At 35.8% G+C, this 26,524-nt stretch overlaps 1 protein-coding gene across 2 annotated transcripts in view; it reads left to right on the top strand.

Annotated features, from left to right (window-relative positions):
• LOC150099996 (uncharacterized) overlaps positions 1 to 26,524 on the top strand; it is a 135,586-nt gene that overhangs the window by 43,469 nt on the left and 65,593 nt on the right. For both annotated transcript variants that reach the window (XM_090402471.1, XM_090402472.1), the window contains exons 3-5: positions 209 to 349; positions 8,126 to 8,215; positions 13,990 to 14,121. In XM_090402471.1, coding sequence (XP_090258597.1) covers positions 209 to 349; positions 8,126 to 8,215; positions 13,990 to 14,121 — 363 coding nt within the window. The remainder of the gene's footprint in view (positions 1 to 208; positions 350 to 8,125; positions 8,216 to 13,989; positions 14,122 to 26,524) is intronic.

The following is a 26,524-nucleotide window of genomic DNA, read 5'->3' as shown; positions in this document are numbered from 1 at the left end:
ATGGTAGAGGTTTTCATTGTCTGGAGTAATATCACCAAAGTCTTCTTTTGGTGATGTTGAACTTCAGTGATGTTTGTTGTTAAAGAAACACGATGATAGATTGGAATTATGGTTTTGAAATTGTTAGAAATATCCTACAAGATTAAAATTTTACAAAATAAATTATGTAAATTTTACAAGATTATACTAATGAAATCTTTAATTTTAGATACCAGAATTTAAAATGCTATTGAAGCAAGTATTCACATTGTTAAGTGAACTTGAAATGGCTCGTGAAAACCTTGCAACATCAATTGATGTAGATGATGATATGTGGAAATATAAACTCCGTCGTGCAACCAGAATAAAGGTTGGTTATATTGTTATTGCTATCATACCTAAAACTATCTTAAAATTGCTTCATCTGCTTGTTTTTTTTTTAATTGTTTTCCCGTTGGCCCTGTATAATTATCATAAATACCAATATTACAACAGCACACAGTATTATTAACTCCAATTTGTTTCATTATAATTAGGGATATCATTAGTGCATGGAAAATTGTGAAGGAATATTTGTTGGCAGCAATAGTAAGCTGTATTCCACGAGTGAAGAAGATGACACACTTTGGTGTAAAGTGGATGACAAACAATATCAAATGGGAACTGCAGGTGAAAAAGCAGCTGTGGAAGAGATATAAGGAGAGGGGTGGAGAGCAGATGCATGAAGAATATAAGGCTCAGGTTACGAGAGTGATTAATATGGTAAGGAAGGCAAAAGTGGAATGTGAGAAGAGACTGGCACTAAGATCCAAAGATAATCCTAGGGAAGTTTTTAGCTATGTGACCAGTGTGAGGAGAAATGATTGTAGAAGAATGACATTGTAGGATAAAAATGTGAATAGAGTGACTGATGCAGAGGACATAGTGGAGTTGTTCAATAAGCACTTCATTGGAGTATTTCATCCTGGAGAAGTAAGATTTAATACTAGAGGGATAGGGCAGGTTCGAGGTTTAGAGGTGCAAGAGGAGAATGTGTTCCAAATACTGAGTACCCTGGATGTCAATAAAGCTCTGGGACTGGATGGTATTTCACCATGGGTTTGAGAGAATATGCTAAAGAACTGACAGCTCTGGTGACCTGGCTTTTCAATGAAAGTCTGGCTATGGGAAAGGCGCCTAAGGAATGGAAGGAAGGTAAGATAGTGCCATTGCATAAGGGTGGTAGCAGACTGGATGTGTCTAACTATAGGTCAGTTTGTGTTTCATCAATAGTTATAAAGATTTTGGAGAAATTAGTGAGGGACCATATGCAGCGTTGGGCCGATGAGGGGGTAATGTTATCTGTGAGAGTCGACATGGATTTGTTAATGGGCACCCTTGCTTTAGTAATGATTGCCTTTTATAATAAAGTGACAAGAGCAGTTGTTGAGGGAAAAGCATATACAGCCATAGTTTTGGATTTTGCAAAGGCATTTGACATGGTGCTACACAATAAGTTGATATTTAAGTTGCAGCACATGGGTTAGATGTCAGTTTAGTAAACTGGATTCAGGATTGGCTGTCTGGTAGGTATCAGAGAGTTGTGTACAGTATCGAGGAGGTAGAAGGTTACAAGTGGAGTCCCACAAGTCCCAGTACTGGGACCTGTATTGTTTAACCCTTATTTAACCCTTATATCAATGACATTGTCAATGGATTGCAGGGGGATATTCAGTTGTTTGCAGATGATGTGAAGCTGGGAATGGTTATTAGTAATAATACAGGAGAATTTGAATAAACTAGACAGATGGGCAAATGAATGGGGGTACAGCAAAATGTAAAGTCTTGAAGTTTGGGATACATCAATGGGAGGCTGCATACTCGATTGGAGGAGCTGTACTGGAGTAAGTAGGGGAGACGAGATCTGGGGGTGATGATTGATAGAAAACTGAAATTCAGGGAACATAGTGCCACATATTGCAAAGGAGGTGAAGGTAACCGAGAAGATTTCTACAATACTGAGAAGGATGTTGACCTGCAGAGATAAAAGAGTTATCATTTCATTGTATAATCAGATCAGATCAGACTTAGACTATTGTTCTCAAATTTGGTCTCCAGGATTTGAAGTGGATAAATTAACTGGAAAGGGTACAGAGGTGGATAACGAAGATGGTTTCAGGACTGAACAATGAGGATTGACTGAGGGAATGTGGACTGCAGGGTTTGATAGATAGAAGAAGGAGAGGTGATATGATTGAGACTTTTAAACTGTTGAGAGGTAGTTATAGGGTTGACACTGGGGAGTTCTTTCGTTTGGTGGAACAGTGGGAAGCTGCAATGACAAGTGGCCATTCCTGGGAGTTGCAAAAGGAAGCTGTGAGCAAGAAGGTGGAGAGTGGTTTCTTTGCATGGAAGATAGTCGAACCATGGAATGCATTGCCTGATAGAGTTGTGAGAGCAAGATATGTCACTGAGTTCAAGGAGTGGTATGATAGACTTCATGTTTCCTAGGAAGGACCTCCCATGATGAGTCTTTTGACTCCATGGAGGCCTGAATAATTGCTAATTAGCAATTACTAGTTTTGCTAATTGTTATTAGCAAAACTCAGGATGGGATTGCTGGTCACCAGAAGATCACTGACTTGCCTGAAGATTTTTGGGATGCTACTTTGACTAATTTACTTATATATTTCCTGTTCAAAATACTGCTGTGATCCTCCACATTACCAGGTCTATAGAAACATCCAATGAAATATTTCATTCTATTCACCTCTATCTCACACCATACTGCCTCAAAATCACTACCACTTTTTCCCATTGAATCTCTACCTTGCATGGACATAACTCATTTTTTTATCATTCTACCTTTCTTTTTACCCTTTCTATCTTCACGAAATACATCATACCTTCCATCTGTACTCCTGTCAGGATGCCATCCTCCTCCAACCGTGTCTCACTTATTCCAACAATTTTTGGGTAAATGAACTCAGTCAATGCAACCATTTAATTTCCCTTGTTTCTGATACCTCTAGCATTTGTATACAAACATAACAGCTCATTCCTGGATCTATAACAAGTTTCACTGACACCACTTATTAGATGTGATTTCTCCATGCTTTCCTCCGGCCATTTCTTTTTCTCCTTACCCATCCCAGATAATTCTTCAAATCCAACTGTTTTCCCTACATCCCAGGTCATTCCCTTCCCTTTTTATCTACGCATGCATTCACATCCTCTTGCAGCATCAAACTTTCTCATGCTGTGTTCTGCTGTCCATTCTGAGCTTCTCCATTTCCCTGCTTGTCTTGCACACTTGTTCTCTTATTCTCTACATTCATGCTACCCACTTTTTCATTCATAAGCACCACTTCAATCTTTCCTTCCTTCCTCTCCTGCTTATTCATATCGCTTCTTTCTTGCTCATATTCGTTCTCTGCACTCATTACAAAATAATTTAATTAAAAAATGTTGGAATTACAAAGTAATTCCAAAAGTTTTGTTCCAAAATGAGTGCAGGTTTTGCATACTCACCATTGTGGGTATTTATAGTTCTATTTGGGTGAAAGTGAGCCTCATCTCCCCACAAAAGCATCCACAGCCACGCAACATCCAAATTCACTCGAGCAAGGAATGTTAAAGCAAGTGTCAGTCGACTTTGAAAGTCCTGCAGGCACAACTGATGTGTCACTGCTTTTTTGTTCATTTTTACTCATTTCCACATGGCACACACAGCGTATTCCTGCAATGTTTTGCAGCATTTGGATCACTGGATGGTGTTTCACAATGCCTTAAACAGGGATATTTTAATTTTGATTACCTTGTATAGGTATAAATAATACACTTAGAAAAATTAAGTATGAGGGAATAAAAAATCTAGCTATCAGCTAATGCCTTTTATTCCTTATAAGGGAGTAGGCAAGGCCTTTTTAATCCTATCTAGCTCTTTGGAGACTGAATGGGAAATTCAATATTAACCAATCAGAGATAGCTGGTTCATGACTATCACTAATTATAAGTGGCAACTGATGAAGAGATGGGTACACGTGCTGCTATCTCTTGGTACCTAACCCTAACAGGATAGGTTCTTGTCTGAAATAGTGTGGGTTCTACAGTTGATTTTCTTGAGTTTACAGGCTGAAAAACCATTTTCCAGGAGAAACCAGTGGCAGAGATCAACTAACTGAGGAACTGGTTGAAGAAAAGCTTAGAAAAAGTTCCTTGCTGTTATCTTTTGGTACCTAACCCTAACAGGATAGGTTCTTGTCTGAAATAGTGTGGGTTCTACATTCTTGAGTTTACAGGATGAAAACCAGGAGAAACCAGTGGCAGAGATCAGCTAACTCAGGAACTGGTTGAAGAAAAGCTTAGAAAAAGTTCCTCCAGTTGGTGACTAGACTTGAACTTAAGTCTATCTTCGGGCAGCCTAGTTCAGAGGATGCAAGCACCACTTCCACAGACCTTAAAAAATCTATCATGAATGTCTAACTTTTTTTGTTTGGAAATGCGAAATTCCAATTTTTGGCATTGTATGGGGAAAAGTTATAGAAGACACACAAAATACAAATAATATTCGAGTAGGAAAGAAATTGAAGTGCAAGAAAAATATTATTTGGCAATATGATGAGCGTCTCTATAGCTCATGGTTTCGATGATGAAAAAGTTGCAGAGAACAAGGTCAGGATGATGCCATTTTGTTTGAATCCCACCTAGGACATGAAGAACTTTTATCAGGGCTTTTCAGCTGAAGGTGAGTTAGCTGGTGTCATATGGAGGGGGGGGGGGTTCCCTCCTAGAAACTTGGGTTTTGCAATTAAATCAGCCAGTAGAACACATTCAATTGACAACCATAACACACTATGCTGATTGGATTAACTGCCCTATCAAAGCATTAGTTAAGTTTCAAACAAGCCAAGTTACTTAGCTATGAGAGGCCATTGAGATTGTCTTGCAAGGAAAAAATGTAAACGAGATATGATGATTGTTATTTAAGAATAAATAATAAATATATGCACTTGAATACTTTAAAAAATATATGCGGTGCTACCCGAAAGTTTGAGGAATTTGACCATAAAAATAATATATATATATTTTTTTTTTATTGTAACTCCTAGTTTCCACATCTTCTTCTTCTATATTCTAAGATGCCCCCCTTGGGCATCAGTGATCCTAGAAATTTTTCCATGATTCCATGTCCTGGAAATTTTCAGATGTAACTGTATTAAGCATCTCTTGCAATTTTGTCTGGATCTCCTTAATCTTGTTAAAATGGTGCCCTTTCAGTGAGTATTTCATCTTAAGAAGGAGCTAAAAATTGCAGGGAGCAAGGTCAGGCAAATAGAAAAGATAGGGAATTGCTGTCATGTTTCTGGAAGCCAGGAAATTGGAAACTTTGTCACTGTAGAGAACCCAGTCATTGTTCTTCCACTTGTCTGGACATTTGTGCCAAATGCTCTTCCTTAGTTGCTTCAAAACCTCAGAGTAAAACTTGGTGTTGACAGTTTGATGGGGAGAGGGGGGGGGAGATTCCCTGTGGACAGCCTTGATTGTCAAAAAAACTTTAACATTGACTTGATATTGTTGTAAACTTGATGCACTTTTTTTGGCAGCAATGAATTTGGCTACTTCTTTTCATCTGTTCTTTGGTGACTTCATTTCATCTCCTTAAGCATTCGGTGGGTTTCTGGCAATTTTTTTGAGTTGAAACATTTGATGCAGATTTTTTGCACCTTAAAATCTGACATTTCATTTGGAGAAGAAAATTGTCAATCTGCTAAAAACATAACATTACAAAAATGCACATAACCAAAGAACACAGCCTCTCAGCTTGCCGGCTGTTGGCATGCTGATTCACAAACAATACAGTTCATCCCTTATATCAGCAGAAGGCTGTACTGCAACCTGTTCACATGCTGAATTCAAATTCCCTGAAGGTTTGGGTAGCACCTCATAGAGCCTAAAATGAATTAATGGTAAATATAACTTTTCATAACTTTATTTATGTTTATAGGCAGTTTACAGAGAATGAAAGTTTTACTAAGAAACAGGATATTTCTTTTAGTTTTATAGTACAGAAATTGGCAGTATTTGTTGATGCCTCAGTGCATGCATTACTGGAATTGATGAAATCTTTTAGAAAGGAGGCCACCAAACTTCACAGCTTGGATGTTGCACATAATATATTCCTGAAATCACCCCCCCCTCCACACACACAAATCCATTGAATCAAAAAAGAGTGTGATATGATTCATCACTTCATTTCATAGATTTCCAATACTGTACAAACCAGTCAAAATGTTCTTTACACCTTTGGTTGTGCCTGGAAGAGGAATGCCAGCAGATACTTTTGCAGTACTTCCCAGAACAGATGGACCCATGTCTTTCAACATAACAATGCAGGTGTTATTGTCACATAATTTGAGGAAAATGATGTGGAAAAACTTGTTTTTACTTGCAAAGTTCCCAATCTCAATCCAATAGACCACTTTTGAAATAAACTAGTACATTAAGTGCAGTACAATTCTTGTAGATAAACTTATATGTTGGTTATACATAATTGTCAGATTTTAGGGAAAGACAGCATATACCAGAATATTAATTAAAAAACTTTAATTAATACTTCCTATATTTCGGTAATGTTACATTATCATATTCAGGGATCACAAAATAATGATATGTGCATGCAGGCACTAATACTGAGCAAATATGGCTGGAAAAATAACTAACCACAACCCTCCTATCCCCCCCCCCCCATTCATAACAGAGATTACTCTAAATCTATCAGCATTCCTTATATCCAGGGTACTTCTTAAAAGCTAACAAAAATCCGAAAAAAATATCACCTGACAACTTGTTACAAACCATATAAAAAATTGGCATTTCTTATCCACTCCCCCAAAGACCAGTCACTTTCCCTAGACCTACCTGGAGTATACCAGGCAGGGCTGCCCTGTGCAGGTAGCATATTTTGCCACCCCTTCTTGCTTATTTTTTGTATAGTTTATGCCAATTTTTGCCACCTCGTGCAAATGCTTGCCTTGATACCAGGTCCCTTGTAGTTGCAGACTCTCCGACTACGGCCAAACAGGCAGGACAGCTAATATCAGGATATCTGAACATAAGGACTATATCTGGTTCTACCAATACAACCACTCAGGACTTGCTGACCATTCTTTGGACACCCACCACAAAATACATTGGAAGAAAGCCACTTTACTACACTGCAGTAAGTATAAGTATGAGAGATTATTCCTGGAATCAGCCTCAGCTCTAAAAAAACTCCCCAAACCTCAACAAATTTGGATGGATGAGACTGCCCCAAATATGGGAGGCTTGCATTCTAAGAACATCAACCCAACAGTCAAGACAACCCAATTTAGCCCACTAGGAGACACCTTTAGGACTCTTGGACCAACTTCAGTTGTTTTCTTCAGTCATATTTGCTTAGTGTTAGTGCCCTCATGCATATATCATTATTTTATGACCCCTGAAGATGGTAAAGTAATGTCACCAAAATATAGGCAGTATTAATTAAAGTTTTTTAATTAATATTCTAGTATATGTTGTCTTTCTCTAAAATCTGACAGTCAAGTACAGTGCAGACCACTGAGTTCCACAATGTTACATGGACTATTGGTCGTTTTGAAGAAAGAATGGTCCAGAATACCTGACACTTATTATTACAGACTAGTGGAGAGTATGCCTAAAGGAACAGAAGGGGTGTTCATGACCAAGCTGTCCCTATACACTATTAAGGCATATGTAATTTTTTTATGTCATTGAGACAGCACTAGATTTCAAAGAAATGTAGTGCTGTCTCAGTACTGGCTGTTCATCTTAATTCATTCTGATGATTAAAATTTTCTAGCCTTCTTCCATATATTGAGAAGGTTTTTGTATTATTTTTTTTTTTAGGGAAGTTGATTGCAAAATAAATTAAAACTGGAATGCTACAAAAATGTTATACATCTATAGCATGTGAGGTATAGAATCTGAAGTATTCCTGTACCTCACATACTGTCTATATATATATTGAAGCTGTGTTGGTTTAATACCATGTGAAACCAAAAAGAAAATGGGATACAGTTCTTATGAGTACTTGGATTTGGTTTTAATTTTTGCTTTAATTTAGTTATTTGATGGGGAATATACAAAATTGTTATTCTTCTAGGAGAAAGTTCAAAATATTGCTAAAATACTGTTGCAGCGTGGTATAGCTGCCCGTCTAAAGAAAAAACTAGAGAAAATAAAAAAGAAGAGGGTAAGTTTTTTGTGTACATAAGTGTTTAAAGCTTATTTTGTTATATAGTAAAATGTGTATTTAATTGTTCAGTAATAACAGTTGCATAATTCTTTTGTTTTCATTTTAATCCATCAATTGAATTACAAAGCATTTCTTTATTGCTTTCCTCTGTTTAAATACAGGGCATTTCATATTAAAATACCCCTATTCAGAGCAATCTGTAGAGAGAGAGAAATGCCCTCAAACTTAGCAGATTTGGGGAAGAGATTTTGAAAATAAAAAAAATTAGTTCAGAAATCAATGATATGAGAAATATGGCACTGTGAGCATGAGAAAATTACATTATTGTGGATCAAATGGGTATGTGATTGTATGATTCAGAGTCATTGACATGTTATTCAATAATGTTTATTTCACTCATTTCATAAAATAATGATATACAAAAAAACCTATCACATAGAGCCAACAAGCTATCAAGGAGATTCGAATGATCAATAGACTTTACGTTCAACGTCTTAGCTTTTGGACAGGACCAATAGCTGATATTGCCATATACTATTATCTACAATAGAATGCAGTTGATCTGCCAAAGGTTTCACATGTGATGTGATCTTTGTCTTTCAAATCTGCTAAAGGCAGAACTTTGTCCCAATATGCCATGCTTTTTTTAGGTAACCCAAAAGTCAGGGGTTAAGGTATGGTAAATGCAGTGGCCATTTCATAGAAAATGAGCAACTCATTACTCCATCCTCTGTGAAATGGTGATGCAGTAATCATTAAACCTCACTTCCGATGTATAGAGGTGCTTCATCTTGCATCAACACTATTGTGTTCAGGCATCCTGAACATGTCCCATTAACACGCAGCCATGACCATGTGGGCACAAGTCCAGTTTGATTGATTTCTTCAAAGAAAAACAGCCTGATAATGAACTTGACTATAAATCTTATCCATATTGTGACCTTTAGCATATGTAAAGAAACTTGTTGAAATGCACAGGGATTCTGTATAGCCCATATATGCCTTTGAAGGAATTGAAATATTCATTAAATTAAATGTGAAAGTATTAAAGTAAATTTTTCCTATTCTTTCAGCTATATAATTCATCAGCTTTTGTCCATAATTTTTGTGAGGAAAAAGGAAGTCAAGCAGTTTAAAACATAAAAATATACATTTAATTTTATGACTAACAGTTCAGTGATATAAGGACTGGATTTATTATTTAACTCTAATAACAATACGATATGTACCAACTAATTTTACACACTAACCAGTGGCTTCCTCTAGGTGGGAGATTAAGTAAGGATTACAGCTGAAAACAAATTTAAAAATCCCAGATAAACCTTTTGAGTATTAATAATGAAAGAAAGCAGAACAGTGAACGAGTGTGGCACACATCACCTGTCTTATAGAATTGTTTGAAGGTGATGCTTTGAAAAATTGAACTTGTGTGTGGTGAGAGATCTCATTAATGACTTCCAGACATCATTTAAGATGTTTGAAAGTCATTAATTGTTTTTTGTTCGGGGAAGCTGTGTGAGGGAATGCCAGTAGTGGATTCTTTTGATTCAAGTTTCCTTCAAGATAAAAAATGGTAGCTTTATTTCAGTTGATGATGTGATTTGTGTTGGAAGAATGACTAGCAAGTCCCGATTTTTCTTCTCTTCTGTATGTCACATCACTGAGATGTTCCTTCTTTCTTATTTCAAAATTTCTGAAATTCAGATCCATGTAAAGTAGACTATAAGACCATGGAATTCTGTAAACATCTGGATGTTTATAAAGGAGCTACTGACTTGAGCGATTAAAGGAAGATACATATGATTTAGAAGGGCTTATATGCAACTCTGATATTATAACCTGAGTAGTGCATCAGTTTTATGAAGTGATTTCCCTTGTTTGAAATGGAAACAGTCTCTATAATGAATATTGGGATTTCACTGTGGTTAGGGAGGAGAAGAAACAGTATCTTCTGAACAGCACTCCTTGAATGTCCATTAAAGGTGAACTGGCACACCAGTAACTGAATTTCTTTTTTCTGTTTATCTTTGTCTTTTTTAGTGGAAGGTGAATATTTTTGTGTGTGTGGGGGGGGGGGGGGGAATGAATTATGCCTATTTTGGTGATGGTTGGTGAATAGGTGAGGCATGAAGATAACATCCAGTGTAGGTGGGCATTGGTTACATATTCAATGAAATTCTGTTTCCTGAATGTTTTGAATCATGTTTCTAAATAATAGCAAGTTTTAGATTGGCTCAACTCTTTTCTCTCCATGAATAGATCTGCAGAACATGGATGTGAAGGACTTAGCTAGGAGAAAAGTTTTTTTTGTGAAGATGATTGTTCCATTTAAAGGAATTGGAAAAGCAGTGTTTGAATAGTCATGTAATATATTGTGAGAAGGGAAACTACGAGAGTGGTCTGAAAAGTTCTCGGCCTGACAATGAAAAAATGAATTTTATAATTAAATTATTTTTATTTTTCAACATAATCTCCCTTAAGACTAATACATTTATTCTGGTGATGCTCCAGCACCATTATCCCATCCCTGTAGTGGTTCTCAGTAAGATCTACAAAATACCCCTCTACAGCTGCAATTACCTCTTGATTCGAAGAAAAATGATGACCAGCGAGGAAGAGTTTTAGTTTTGGGAAGAGTTAGAAGTCAGAGGGAGCCAAGTCTGGGGAATAGGGTGGATCTTCCAATAATTCATAGTGCAGATCCCTTAATTTTCCCATTGACAAAACACTTTTGTGGATAATATTCCGTGGTTATTGTTTTATCCTTTTCAAGATAATTAATAAACAAAATACCTTTAGTATCCCAAAACACCAATGCCATGACCTTTCCTACTGATGACCTGAAATTCTGTTTTGACTGCTGTTTGGATTCTGGCGTGCAGTGGTGAATCTAAGTCTTATCCATAGTAATAAATCGATGCACAAAATCAGTTTTATTCTTGTTAAAACACTCCAAGCAATGTTCAGAGATTTTCATGCAAGTGCATTTTTGATCTGCTGTGAGCAATTGTGGCACCCATCTTGTGCAAAGCTTTTTCATATGCAATTCTTCATGCAAAATATATCCTACACGTTCTTTTGAAATACCTAATGGTCTCAGCAATTTCACACACTTTGACTCACCAGTCATCCAATACCATATCGTGCACTTGATCAATGATTTCTGGTGGTGGTGTTACACTTTTTGGACAACCTTTGCGTGGATCATCTTCAAGGCTGGTACGGCCATGTTTAAACTCAGCAGCCTATTTCTTAATTGTCAAAAATGAAGGAGAAGAGTGCCCATAAGTTTTTATGAACTTCAAATGAATTTCTTTTGATGTTAAACCTTCTTTTACAAAGATTTTATAACTGCACAGTGCTCAATTTTATCCATTTCAAAGGATACAGACAACACTTTTGCTTTAAACAGCTGTATAAAACAAACTACTTGATAGAATGACTTGCAATTTCACATGGATACTTATGACAGATGTACCAACTTAGGAAAAAAAAAAATCTTGCCAATAGTGTCGCCATCTATCGTCAAGGCAGAGAACTTTTCAGACCACCTATGTATATCTATATTAGATATAGTCTCACTTTACGCACAGGAAGACTCCTCAGGTACATCAGATTATATCTGACGACAGCACATGAATGTCCCACTAGGTCCTTAGGCTAAGGTGGTATCCTTGACATCCCAGACATGAATTATCCTGGTATCAATAATATTACATACTTCTTCTAGAAATAAAGTCAAGATAACAAGGTAAAAGTGATGTGATGGTAGTCTTTCTCTGTTAATGTTTTGGATGGAATGTGGTGGATGATGGTATAAAGCATCAGTATTGAACTAATAAACATTGAAGACTTTCATCTTAACATACAAAATGGACAACAGTAACAAATATCCTCAGTAATACACTCACTTCATAATCCTTAGCGAATTGTAACTGTCAAAACAATCAGCCAGCACATCGTTTTATATGACGTGGGTTGAAGTTTTTGTAATAGCCTGACTAATCCATTTTAATATTAAGACTTTGTGAATGCATAGTCTTGGAAGGATCATTATTGAAGATCATCCTTCCCACACTTTGTTATATATTATATAACAGAGTTATATATTATACAATAATATACAGGGTCTCCCAAAATTCACGCAAGAAGTAATTTTGATAGAAAACACAGGTTTTTAATTAAAAATTGTAATTTCTTATTGATTCATTAAAGTATACAGTATAGGGTTGTGCATGGAATAGCATATCTGGTAAATGGTCTCCACGGCTTTGCTGGCACATACACACTCTTTTGTCGAAATTTTCCATGACCGTTTTGCATAAATGTAGCTGAATTTCATTGATACAGCGCTCAATTTCCTCCTTCAAGGCGTGGGTGGTCGCGGGCTTGTTGGCATAAACCTTAGACTTCAAAAACCCCAAAGAAAAAAGTCCAATGGCATTAAGTCACATGAGCTGGGCGGCCAATTCTGATCACCAAAACGGGAAATTACATGACCAGGAAATGACTCATGCAGTAATTGAATTGTTTCTCGGGCTGTATGGCATGTGGTACTATCTTGTTGAAACCACATGTTGCCCACATCCATATCTTGCAATTTAGGCACAAAAAACTGGATTATCATTTTGCGATAGCGAGCACCATTAACTGTTATTGCCTTACCAGCCGCATTTTCAAAGAAGAATGGACCGATGATGCCTCCAGCCCAAAATCTGCACCAAACAGTGACACATTGTGGATGCATTTGTTTCTCAACAATCACTCGTGGATTTTCTGAATCCCAAATGCAACAATTTTATTGATTAACGAAGCCATCAAGATGAAAATGAGCCTCATCGCTGAAGATTATTTTGTTCGAAAAAATAAGCATCCACTTGTTGTTGTTCCATAATCCATTCGACGAACTCTCTTCGCTGTGTGTGGTCAGTAGGCTTCAGTTCTTGAGGCAATTGAACTTTGTAAGCATAAAGATGCAAATCTTTTGTGAGAATACGTTGTAGAGAACTTCTCGAAATGCCCAATTCAAGACCACGGTGCCGAATTGATGTTCCTGGACTCTCAGCAACATTCTCACGAACTGCTTCGATGTTTTCTGTTGAACATTTTGTTGAAGGATAGCCAGAGTGTATAAGATCACTAATTGATTCCAGTTTCCTTGAATTTTTTAATTAATCTTTTCACAGTTGATTAAGTTAAATCACTATTTCGACCATATTTTGTACGAAAATTGCAAACTGTAGCTGCCAAACCTTCATTATTTTTAAAATATTGCTCAACAATGAAAATGCATTGTTCTTTTGTATAGCGCTCCATTTTTAATAACCCTGAACTGTCAGCTGTCATGCTGTCTTTTTTTCTCGTTGGCAACACTTTACTGCACAAATGGCACTAAATTTAAATCTTGTGTAAATTTTGGGACACCCTATATAACTTTGTTATATATTATTCCAGTTATAGAAGCTTCATTAATTGTTTAAAATGAGTAAAATTTATTCTATTTAATTTTACATAAAATAATTGATAATTTTATTTGAGACAACAGTTCCTTACTGTACTCAAATAAATTTTTTTTTCATCATTATTATTTATGTTATCTTTTAACATCTTTCTTTTCTGATTAATATGTATTAATGCAAAATCTCTGATTGAATTCAACATATGTCTCTAACATACAAATCAGTATGTGTGTCTAACACATACTGATTTGTTCTTCCATGGAATTTCAATAACAAATAATATTACATAGGTAGAATTAACTGCTGTTATAGGCTATACAGCGAAGACAGCAGGAAGAAAGAAAGCAGTGGAAAAGAGAAAAAGAACAAGAAAGAGAAGATTTAAATAGACAGTTGGACAGCTGGATAGAGCATAATAAAGAAAAGGACCTTCAAATCAAAAAGGCAAGTTAATAATGACAGTGAATACAAAAATTCTATACCTTTTTCTTGCACAAAATAAAAATTTAGTAATTCTACATGTTTAGTAAATTATGGAATAAAAATTGCCTGAAGTGAAATATTCATCATCATCATCATAATTTTCCTGATGTACTCTCAAGGGGTGTTTGGACTATTATAACAGCACTACATGATTAACTTTACATTATTATTAATCTCCTATCAACAATTTTCCTCCAAATTAGTCACTTAAGGGTCAAAGCTAAATAACTGGGAGGAGATTTCCACATCAGGAGTACTTAAGGGTCAAAGCTGTATAACTGAGAGGAGACCTCCACATAGCCTTTAAAGGAATGCGGAGAACCGACCAGGGCTTCTGACCTAATGTCCAATCCTCACTTTCTCATGGTGCACCCTGTTGGGTATCTACTTGGATACTGAATGAACGAGGATGGGCTGACCAAATTGTATTCTTATTGGTTAAACAATAAGGTACAATATGACAAAATTTCATGACGGATGGGGCGTCACCTGATTAAACAAGCCCCCCGTTGTTTTCGCCAGGGAACCAGGGTGAACAGCGAAAAGTCAGCTACTGGAACAAATCTGAAAACAAATCCCAACTCAACATCACCAGAGTTAAAGATCGGTACTATCAACGTAAGAAGCCTGAATGGCAAAGAAATGGAGCTAGCTGAGGAATTAGATAAGTACCAGATCAACATAATAGGGGTGACTGAAACAAAAAAGACCAAAACTGGTGAGATCTTTCTGAGCAATAAATACAAAATGTTATATTCAGGCAATGACAATCAAGGAAAAGAAGGAGTAGCCATAGTATTCAACACAAAATACGAGGCTAATCTTCTAGAATGGCAGTCTCAAGTAGAGTAATGTGAGCAAATATGAGAATGGGGAACTGGACAATGAGACTTATTTGTGCCTATGGTCCCATAGAAGGTTCTACTAAGGTAGAAGTGGAGGAATTTTTTGAGGCTCTAGAGAAAGCTACTGACACAGTGAAAAAGGAAAAATTGGTCCTTGTTGGGGATCTAAATAGCAGAGTAGAAAGTGATTGTCAGACATACAAAAATGTTTTGGGAAAATTTGGAGAAAAGAGCAAAGCTAATAATAATGGCAAATATCTGTTGGATTTCTGATCAGGACATGGACTAGTTATTACTAACACGATGTTCCAACATAAAAATGTGCACAAATTCACATGGAGAGAAGAGACTAGAAATAAGAAAAGTCTCATGGACTATGTTATTGTTGATAGTGATGTTTTCTCCCTGGTGCAGGACACCAGAGTGTACAGAGGATTTGAAATTGGAAGTGATCACTATTTAGTCTTGAGCAGGATAAAATTGAATTTCATATTGAAAAGAATAACAAGTAAGAAAGTTTTAAAGTGAATAAAAGTTGAGCAGCTCTCAGATGTGAACTGCAGACTAAAATACACAAAGATTATTGAAGAAAAAATGAAAGAGTTTGAGAACAGGAATCAAACCTTGGAGATTCAGTGGCAAACTCTGAAGAAAACGTTGATTGATTCTGCCAGAGAGGCATGTGGTGAGGTTGTCTGAAGGGATAAAAAAATCAGAACTCCCTGGTGGACACAGGAAGTTAAAGAGGCAGTGAAGGAAAAGAAGAAAGCATATCAAAAGTTCCTGGCAAATAAGTCAGCTTGTGTTCTTAGAGAATACAGACACAAATGTAAGAATGCTAAACAATGTGTAAAACTAGCTATACAAAAGTCATGGGAGGACTTTGGCAAGAACAAAGAAAATAAATATCAAGAAGGTGGAAAAATATTCTGAAGGTTGTTGAAGAAGCTTAAGAATGGAGGAAAGAGTGCTGTAAAAGGAGTTAGAGATGATAAAGGTGACATGAAAACAGGAGAAAAAAGATATCCTTGAAGTATGGAGTAATTACTTTGAAAAACTTCTAAATGAAACAAGCAGTGATGACAGCACAGTGGTTAAAAAACACTGCCCAGGCATGCAGTCAGGAATACATATTCATACTTGAAGTTGAAAAAGCCATCAAAGGCTTGAAATGTGGAAAGGCAGCAGGTGTAGATGATATTCGACCAGAAATGTGGAAGTATGGTAATATAAGAGTCTTAGAGTGGCTGCTCTGCATAGTTCAGAAAGCCTGGACAGAGGGATGAATTCCCGATGATTAGAGCAGAGCTCTCATAGTTAGAGGGATGAATTCCCGATGATTAGAGCAGAGCTCTCATAGTTTCTCAACAATTCTTCTCAACCGTTTCTCAAGTATACTTGAGAAACGGTTGAGAAGAATTGTGGAAGAAAAGCTTGGTGAAGAACAAGCTGGATTCATACCAAATAAAGGATGTCAGGATCAGATCTTCACTTTACAACAAATAGTTGAGAAAGCATGGGAATATAACAAAGATCTGTATTTAAGTTTTGTAGATCTGGAAAAGGCATATGACAAGGTGCCAAGAGAGAAGCTATTCAATACGCTGCAGTTATATGGTGTCAATGGGGCATTATATCAAGTAATACTTAGTCTTTATTCGAGTTGTAAGTCGGCAGTTAGAATTGAAGGAAGTACAGGAAGATGGTTTAATGTTAAATCTGGTGTGAGACAAGGGTGTACATTATCCCCTCTGTTATTCATTATCTATATTAATCACATCATGAAGAAAAGTGGTATTAAACATGATATCAAAATTGGAGATGTTAATGTCAGCTCTTTGCCTTATACGGATGATGTTATACTTCTAAATAAATCCGCTACAAGTCTGCAAGATTCTCTGACTAAATTGAATAGCTGTTGTAATAGATATGGTATGAAGGTCAGCAATAAAAAGACAAAGACAATGAAAATAGGCAGAATCATTGAAAATGTCAACTGTGTTGTGAATGGAGAACCTGTGGAACAAGTAAAACATTTCAGCTACTTAAGCACGATTTTTATTGAAGATGGTAAATTAAATATAGCAATAGACAATGGAATCAGCAAAGCTGGTAAATTGGGAAGTCAATTGAATATATTCATATGGAATAAGAGAGAAATTAGTCAGAACACTGAATTAAACTAAATGCTTTAGCAGAGCTAATCTCAGGTGGTATGGTCACTTAAAACAGAATGGTGAGGAAAGATTAGCAAAACAAGTGTTCTCTGCCAGGTTGGCAGCAAAACGACCCAGAGGAAGACCAAGATATTGGTGGATTGATGCGGTACAAAGTGCCTTAGACGATAGAAATATAAGATCTGATAATGTTGGAGTCTTGACAAGTAACAGACTGATTTGGAGGAAAATTGTAGATTGGAAGTTAGTAATGATGTAATTTTTTTCATGTAGCACTATCATATCCTGTACACCCCTTGAGGGTACATGGCAGGAATTTGATGATGATGATGATGATTTCCACATCACCTTTAAAGAATGCAGAGAACTCGCTGGAGCTTCTGAACTAATGTCTAGTCCTCACCTTCAAATGGTGTGTCTCATTAATAGGTATAAACTGGGTACTAAACAAATGAGGATGGGCCGTCAATTTCAGACTTAGCTGACCAAATTCTACTCTGTGTTTGCATGAACCACAAATATGATGGTTCAGCATGATTTAATTATTTAATTTCTTAAATAAATACATTTTTATTATCTTGAAAAGTCATATTCCATCTAGATTTATTTTTTACTTAGCATATCATGAAGTTGTCATTGACTTATATAGAGTTAAGGTAGGCTGATTACTAACCCAAAATGAATCATTTGCAGGGAAGAGTAGTTATTCTCGAAATAACCAATTTGTCAATAATTGGCATTATTCAAAGAACTAGATAGCTGATGTTATGAATTAAACTGTACTTTACTAAATTGATGTCTTGTGCAATTAGAAAATAAAACGACCTATAGACTGCTTATTAGTCTTTTGCTTCTGTTTCCTGAAATTAAGGTCATTGAGGTGAACGGAAAGGATACTAAACTGTCTTTGTAAAAGTGAAAATTCATTACATAAAGTATGGTTTTATTTTTTGCTTAACCAGGCAGGTGTGATATCCTGATAAGATCAAAGCCATTGTATAATATTTACAGTAATAGTTTCATTCTTAATGGGATCATAACGTCATCCAAAAACAATATTAAATCATTGGTGACTGTTTTCTAGTGATGCGAAATCTGAAATTTATATAGTAGATGTGCACTATAGCAAACCCTACTATAACAAAATGATGCACCATTACAAACTATGGATAAGTCCCTCACCAATGCTATTTTAAGCTCACTATTACAAACAGTAAAAACTCAAAACATTCATGATAGTGAACTGAATATCCAAGCAAATGATGTCACAATTGTTTTACAATTTCCCAGTTGTGAAAAATCATACATTGACAACAGAACAGAAAGGATTGGCAGGATCCAAACAACACAACAACATAAAAGTACAAATGCGAACAATAAGTGGAGATGTAAGAAAAAAAGTGTGTGAAATTATGAAAATGATGAATTAATGTTTAAATTTCAAAATGTCATGTTAGCCTAAATTAAGCTGACTAATGCAGACTCTTCCCTTCCTTCTTTCTTTGTAATTGAAGGTGCTAATTATAAAGCTGGCTGACTGTTGAAGTTTCAAGTTATTTTTGATTTTAGATACAGACTGCATATATTTGGTTTATTATGAAGTATCAGGTAATTGACATTAATTTAAGTTAACGTAACATTTTAAAATTTAAACATTAATTCTAAGTAGCCACTTAAATAGCTAATGTAAGGTAACTGAATTACAGTCAATAATTTCCTAACTTCAAACAAACACACACACACACAGTTAAGAAAAATTATCAGATTTAAAATGTACTATCTCTTACAAAACTCATTTCCTCATAGAATGGCATAAAGAAACACGTGAAACTTTAGTTCATTGTCCATTGTTCAGATCTGATGGTCTACATCTATCCCCTTTGTGGGAGATAGTACTTTTTAAATATGCTAATAATGTTTAATATGCTAATTTATATATATATATATATATATATATATAATATGAACAAGCTTTAATGACTGATACTGAGATATAAAAAGATGATATGATATATTTGAAAAGATACTACTAGTATACTAGTTTCGTTGAATTGATCAACATCTTCAGGTATCACAATCAAAGAAATATATAAAGAATTAGAGAGACTTAAAATTGTAATAACAGAACAAGTACAAAAAGACAGTAGCGTGTTTGCGAGCTTGAGTTCCAAACATACGTATACTACGTGCTGTCGCGAGTGCACCAATACTGAACAGAGGCAATGTGTGCATCAGAGAGATTGAAACTTAGGCTGTTGTTGATATGAGAGGAATCTAGAGAAATTTCTCTAGATTCGACAATCTTTCTCTCGAATTTATCATACCACACACGGATGTTAGAAGTGTATGTGTGCTATGATGAACTCGAGACTACCCATCATACTGGCTTTGCTTATTCTGTGGTCTATTTCTGGATTTAACTTGCCATTTTCACTGAAAACTGTCCCTAAATAGCTATAATATTTTACTTGTTCTATAGAATTTCCATTCGGAATGTAGCTGAAATTTTATTTGCTCCTGCCTATTTTCTTAATTTTGGTCTTTTTATTGCTGATTTTCATGCCAAATTTGTTACAGGTGTTATTCAATTTAGTTAGAGAATCCTGAAGACTTGCACTAGATGTGTTTAGGAGTACATAATCATCTGCATAAAGCAAAGAGTTAAGTTTGACATCTTCAATTCAAATATCAGGCCTGATGCCATTTTTTTTTTCATAATGCGATCCATATAAATGATGAATAAGTGTGGAGATAATGTGCACCCCTGACTCTACATATAACTATCTTCTTGTATTTCCTTCAATTCTAACAGCTGACTGACAACTTAAATATTGCTCTGTATAATGTTCCATTTACTCCACATAATTGTAGTGTTTTGAAAAGCTTTTCTCTGGGACCTTGTCGAATGCCTTTTCCGGATCTACGCAACTTAAGTACAGATACTTGTCATATTGCTACGATTTCTCAACTATTTGTTTTAAAGATAGATGTTGAAAGATTTTCCACTTTGTTATAGTACCATCATCATCAAATTCCTGCCATGTACCCTCAAGGGATGTACAGGATATGATAGTACTACATGGAAAATTTTATTATTACTAACTTCCTATCTGCAATTTTCCTCCAAATCAGTCTGTTACCTATCAAGACTTCAACATGATCAGATCTTATATTTCTGTCTTCTGAGGCACTTTTTACCATATCAATCCACCTACATCTTGGTCTTCCTCTGGGTCTTTTTCGTGTCAACCTGGCAGAGAACACTTGTTTTGTTTTGCTAATCTTTCCTCTCCCATTCTGTTTAAGTGACCATACCACCTGAGATTAGCTCTGCTAATGCATTCCTGGATGCTGACAATGTCAAGTTCTTTCCTAATATCCTCATTTTTAATATGATATTGCCATTGATGCCATCCGTTCATGCCCCCTAATCTTTCTCAGAACTCTCATATCTGCGGTCTCTAGCCTTTGGTGAAGTGTTTTACTTCTGACCCAGCTCTCAAATCCATAAGTTAAAATTGGTGTGAACACTATCTTATATACAGCTAATTTAGTGTTCCGACTAGTTTCTCTCTTACTCAATATGAATTTATTCAGTTGACTTCCTACCATACCACCTTTGTTGATTCTATTGTCTATTTCCATATTTAATTTATCATCTTCACTAAAAATCATGCCTAAGTAGCTGAAATGGTTTACTTGTTCTATAGGTTACCATTCAAAATGCAGTTGATATTTTCAATACTTCGCCTATTTTCATTGTCTTTGTCTTGTTATTGCTGAACTTCATACCATATCTATTACAAGAGTTATTCAATTTAGTCAGGGAATCTTGCAGCCTTGTAGCAGATTTATTTAGGAGTATAACATCATCCGCATAAAGCAAACAGCTGACATTAACATCTCCAATTCTGATATCAGGTTTAACACCACATTCCTTCATAATGTACATCCTTGTCTCACACCAGATTTAACATTAAACCATCTTCCTGTACTTCTTTCAATTCTAACTGCTGACTTACAACTCAAATAAAGACTAAGTATTGCTTGATATAATGCCCCATTGATACCATTTAACTGTAGCATTTAACTGAATAGCTTCTCTCTTGGCACCTTGTCATATGCCTTCTCCAGATCTACAAAACTTAAATACACATCTTTGTTATATTTCCATGATTTCTCAACTATTTGCCATAAAGTGAAAATCTGATCCTGATAGCCTCTATTTGGTCTGAATCCAGCTTGTTCTTCACCAAGCTTTTCTTCCACAATCCTTCTCAACAGTTTCTCAAGTATACTTGCGCAAATCTTACCAGTAACACTCAATAGAGAAATACTGTACTTCTGTAATTCTCACAATCGGTTTTATTTCCTTTTTTATATATGGGTTCTATGAGAGTTCTTCTCCAATCATTTGGAATTCGTCTGTCTGTGAACTATGCAGTGTAGCCACTGTAAGAACTTTTATACCTCCATACTTGAGCATCTCTGGTCGAATATCGTCTATTCCTGCTGCTTTTCCACATTTGGCCTTTGATGGGCTTTTCTATTTCAAGTATGGATATGTATTCCTGATTGCATGTCTCTTGAGTTTTTTTTTACTATGCTGCTGTCATCACTGCTTGTTTCATTTAGCAATTTTTCAAAGTAATTACTCTGTACATGAAGGATATCTTTTTCTCCAGTTTTTCATGTCACCTTTATCACCTCTAATTCCTTTTACAGCAATCTTTCCTCCATTTCTGAGCTGCTTCAACAACTTCCAGAATATCTTGCCACCTTCTTGATATTTATTTTCTATGTTCTTGCCAAAGTCTTCCTATGACTTTTGTTTAGTAGTTTTACATAATATTTAGGTTTCTTGCATTTGTCTCTGCATTCTCTAAGAGAACAAGCGGACTTATTTGCCAGAAACTTTTCCTATGCTTTCTTCTTCTTCTTTTCCTTCACTGCCTCTTTAACTTCCTGTGTCCATCATGGAGTTCTGATTTTTCTATCCTTGCAGACAACCTCACCACATACCTCTCTGGCTGAATATATCAGTGTTTTCTTCAGGGGCTTGCCACCAAATCTCCAAGGTTTGGGTATTGTTCTCAAACTCTTTCATTTTTTTTTGAATAATGTTTATGTATTTTAGTCTACAGTTCACATCTAAAAACTGCTCAACTGTTATTTGCTTTAAAACTTTCTTAAATTTTTCAGGTAGATTTACTGACAATGGTATGACTATTTCTTGACAATACTACAGTGTACTTAAAACACGTACAAATAAATTTATGTAATATGAATTAACTATTCTAAATCATTATCTTTCAAATGAAAAGGCCTATAAGAAAAATAATAAAAGTGATCTTTGCTTTCCTATTTTGCTTAGATGAAATAGAATAGAAAAATCAAGTCATTGTAATTAATGGTTTAGTATTGAATTTTCAATCTGAAAACTTGTACAGTGTAATCAACCAATTATAAATATGAACTTTTTACAGTGGGGTGCTTAAGGGTCAAAGCTGTATAACTGAGAGGAGACCTCCACATAGCCTTTAAAGGAATGCGGAGAACCGACCAGGGCTTCTGACCTAATGTCCAATCCTCACCTTCTCGTGGTGCACCCTGTTGGGTATCTACTTTGATACTGAGCGAACGAGGATGGGCTGGCAATTTGGGATTTAGCCGACCAAATTGTATTCTTATTGGTTAAACCAAAATAAAAAATGATGGTACAACATGACGAAATTTTATGCCGGCTGGGGCGTCGCCTGGTTAAACAAGGCCCCCGTTGTTTTCGCCAGGGAACCAGGGCGAACAGCGAAAAGTCAGCTACTGGAACAAATCTGAAAACAAACCCCAACTCAACATCACCAGAGTTAAAGATCGGTACTATCAACGTAAGAAGCCTGAATGGCAAAGAAATGGAGCTAGCTGAGGAATTAGATAAGTACCAGATCGACATAATAGGGGTGACTGAAACAAAAAAGACCAAAACTGGTGAGATCTTTCTGAGCAATAAATACAAAATGTTATATTCAGGCAATAACAATCAAGGAAAAGAAGGAGTAGCCATAGTATTCAACACAAAATACAAGGCTAATCTTCTTGAATGGCAGTCAGTCTCAAGTAGAGTAATGTGGGCAAATATGAGAATGGGGAACTGGACAATGAGACTTATTTGTGCCTATGGTCCCACAGACGGTTCTACTAAGGTAGAAGTGGAGGAATTTTTTGAGGCTTTAGAAAAAGCAACTGACACAATGAAAAAGGAAAAGTTGGTCCTTGTTGGGGATCTAAATAGTAGAGTAGGAAATGATTGTGAGACATACAAAAATATTTTGGGAAAATTTGGAGAAAAGAGCAAAGCTAATAATAATGGCAAATATCTGTTGGATTTCTGCTCAGGACATGGACTGGTTATTACTAACACCATGTTCCAACATAAAAATGTGCACAAATTCACATGGAGAGAAGAGGCTAGGAATAAGAAAAGTCTCATTGACTATGTTATTGTTGATAGTGATGTTTTCTCCCTGGTGCAGGACACCAGAGTGTACAGAGGATTTGAAATTGGAAGTGATCACTATTTAGTCTTGAGCAGGATAAAATTGAATTTCATATTGAAAAGAATAACATGTAAGAAAGTTTTAAAGCGAATAAAAGTTGAGCAGCTCTCAGATGTAAACTGTAGACTAAAATACAGAAATATTATTGAAAAGAAAATGAAAGAGTTTGAGAACAGGAATCAAACCTTGGAGATTCAGTGGCAAACTCTGAAGGAAACATTGATTGATTCTGCCAGAGAGGCATGTGGTGAGGTTGTGTGCAAAGATAAAAAAATCAGAACTCCCTGGTGGACACAGGAAGTTAAAGAGGTAGTGAAGGAAAAGAAGAAAGCATATCAAAAGTTCCTGGCAAATAAGTCAGCTTTTACTCTTACAGAATACAGAGACAAATGTAAGAAAGCTAAACAGTGTGTAAAACTAGCTAAACAAAAGTCATGGGAGGACTTTGGCAAGAATATAGAAAATAAATATCAAGAAGGTGGCAAAATATTCTGGAGGTTGTTGAAGAAGCTTAGGAATGGAGGAAAGAGTGCTGTAAAAGGAATTAGAGATGATAAAGGTGAAATGAAAACAGGAGAAAAAGATATCCTTGAAGTATGGAGTAATTACTTGAAAAACTGCTAAATGAAACAAGCAGTTATGACAGCACAGTGATAAAAAAACACTGACCAGGCATGCAGTCAGGAATACATATCCATACTTGAAGTAGAAAAAGCCATCAAAGGCTTGAAATGTGGAAAGGCAGCAGGAGTAGATGATATTCGATCAGAAATGCTGAAGTATGGTGGTATAAAAGTCTTACAGTGGCTGCACTGCATAGTTCAGAAAGCCTGGACAAAGGGACGAATTCCCAATGATTGGAGTAGAGCTCTCATAGTACCCATATATAAAAAGGGAAATAAAACTGAATGTGAGAATTACAGAGGTATTTCCCTACTGAGTGTTCCTGGCAAGATTTGTCCAAGTATACTTGAGAAACAGTTGAGAAGAATTGTGGAAGAAAAGCTTGGTGAAGAACAAGCTGGATTCAGGCCAAATAGAGGCTGTCAGGATCAGATCTTCACTTTACGACAAATAGTCGAGAAAGCATGGGAATATAACAAAGATCTGTATTTAAGTTTTGTCGATTTGGAAAAGGCATATGACAAGGTGCCAAGAGAGAAGCTATTCAATATTCAGTTATATGGTGTCAATGGGGCATTATATCAAGCAATACTTAGTCTTTATTTGAGTTGTGAGTCAGCAGTTAGAATTGAAGGAAGTACAGGAAGATGGTTTAATGTTAATGTGAGACAAGGATGTACATTATCCCCTCTGTTATTCATTATCTATATGGATCACATTATGAAGGAAAGTGGTATTAAACCTGATATCAAAATTGGAGATGTTAATGTCAGCTCTTTGCTTTATGCGGATGATGTTATACTTCTAAATAAATCCGCTACAAGTCTGCGAGATTCTCTGACTAAATTGAATAGCTGTTGTAATAGATATGGTATAAAGACAAAGACAATGAAAATAGGCAGAATCATTGAAAATGTCAACTGTGTTGTGAATGGAGAACCTGTGGAACAAGTAAAACATTTCAGTTACTTAGGCACAATTTTTACTGAAGATGGTAAACTAAATATAGAAATAGACAACAGAATCAGCAAAGCTGGTATCATGGGAAGTCAATTGAATAAATTCATATGGAATAAGAAAGAAATTAGTCGGAACTCTAAATTAGCTGTATACAAGACTGTGTTCAAACCAATTTTAACTTATGGATCTGAGAGCTGGGTCAGAAGTAAAACACTTGACCAAAGACTAGAGACCGCAGATATGAGAGTCCTGAGAAAGATTAGAGGCATGAACAGATGGCATCAATGGCAATATCATATTAAAAATGAGGATATTAGGAAAGAACTTGACATTGTCAGCATCCAGGAATGCGTTAGCAGAGCTAATCTCAGATGGTATGGTCACTTAAATAGAATGGGAGAGGAAAGATTTGCAAAACAAGTGTTCTCTGCCAGGTTGGCAGGAAAACGACCCAGAGGAAGACCAAGATATAGGTGGATTGATACGGTACAAAGTGCCTTAGACGATAGAAATATAAGATCTGATAATGTTGGAGTCTTGACAAGTAACAGACTGATTTGGAGGAAAATTGTAGATAGGAAGTTAGTAATGATGTAATTTTTTCATGTAGTACTGTCATATCCTGTACACCCCTTGAGGGTACATGGCAGGAATTTGATGATGATGATGATTTTTTACAGTATTTTAATAATACATGAAAATGAAGAAAGATATTTGACTGCTTTATTTGTATAGCTAATACTTCTGTAGTTAATACTGAATTTGCATTAATTATTATTGTTATTATTATTGTTTATTGGTATGAGACCTAATCAGGTAAACTAAATCATAATGGGAGAAATGGTGAGAATGTATGCAGAGCAGTGACTAAGTTATGCTACTATGTTATTGATATGAATATGCTTAATCTCAGAAGTGATTATGATGAAAGAATGATCGTGTGTTCTTCTGGTTCAGACTTATTAAATATGTGCAAAAATCATTACATATGTAAGTCATTAGGTAAATATAAATATAGATATGCAAGTTTTTGAACTGGGGAGTATAGAGAATATAGAGACCACAGAGGAGAATATACAAAAAAGCCTAGAGATTATTTATTATGCCTGTACATGAATGGTAGGAGTATCATGAACAAAGGGATAGAGTTCGTGGGCTTGGTGAATATGTTGGCCCTCAAGTTGCAGGTGTTTATTAGACATGG

This window comes from Typopeltis vanoorti, chromosome 13, assembly GCF_054136105.1.
Source record: "Typopeltis vanoorti isolate ZY-2024b chromosome 13, IOZ_Tvanoo_1.0, whole genome shotgun sequence".
In the NCBI taxonomy this organism is placed as follows: Eukaryota; Metazoa; Arthropoda; class Arachnida; order Uropygi; family Thelyphonidae; genus Typopeltis; species Typopeltis vanoorti.
This window is presented reverse-complemented; position numbering and strand designations above follow the sequence as displayed.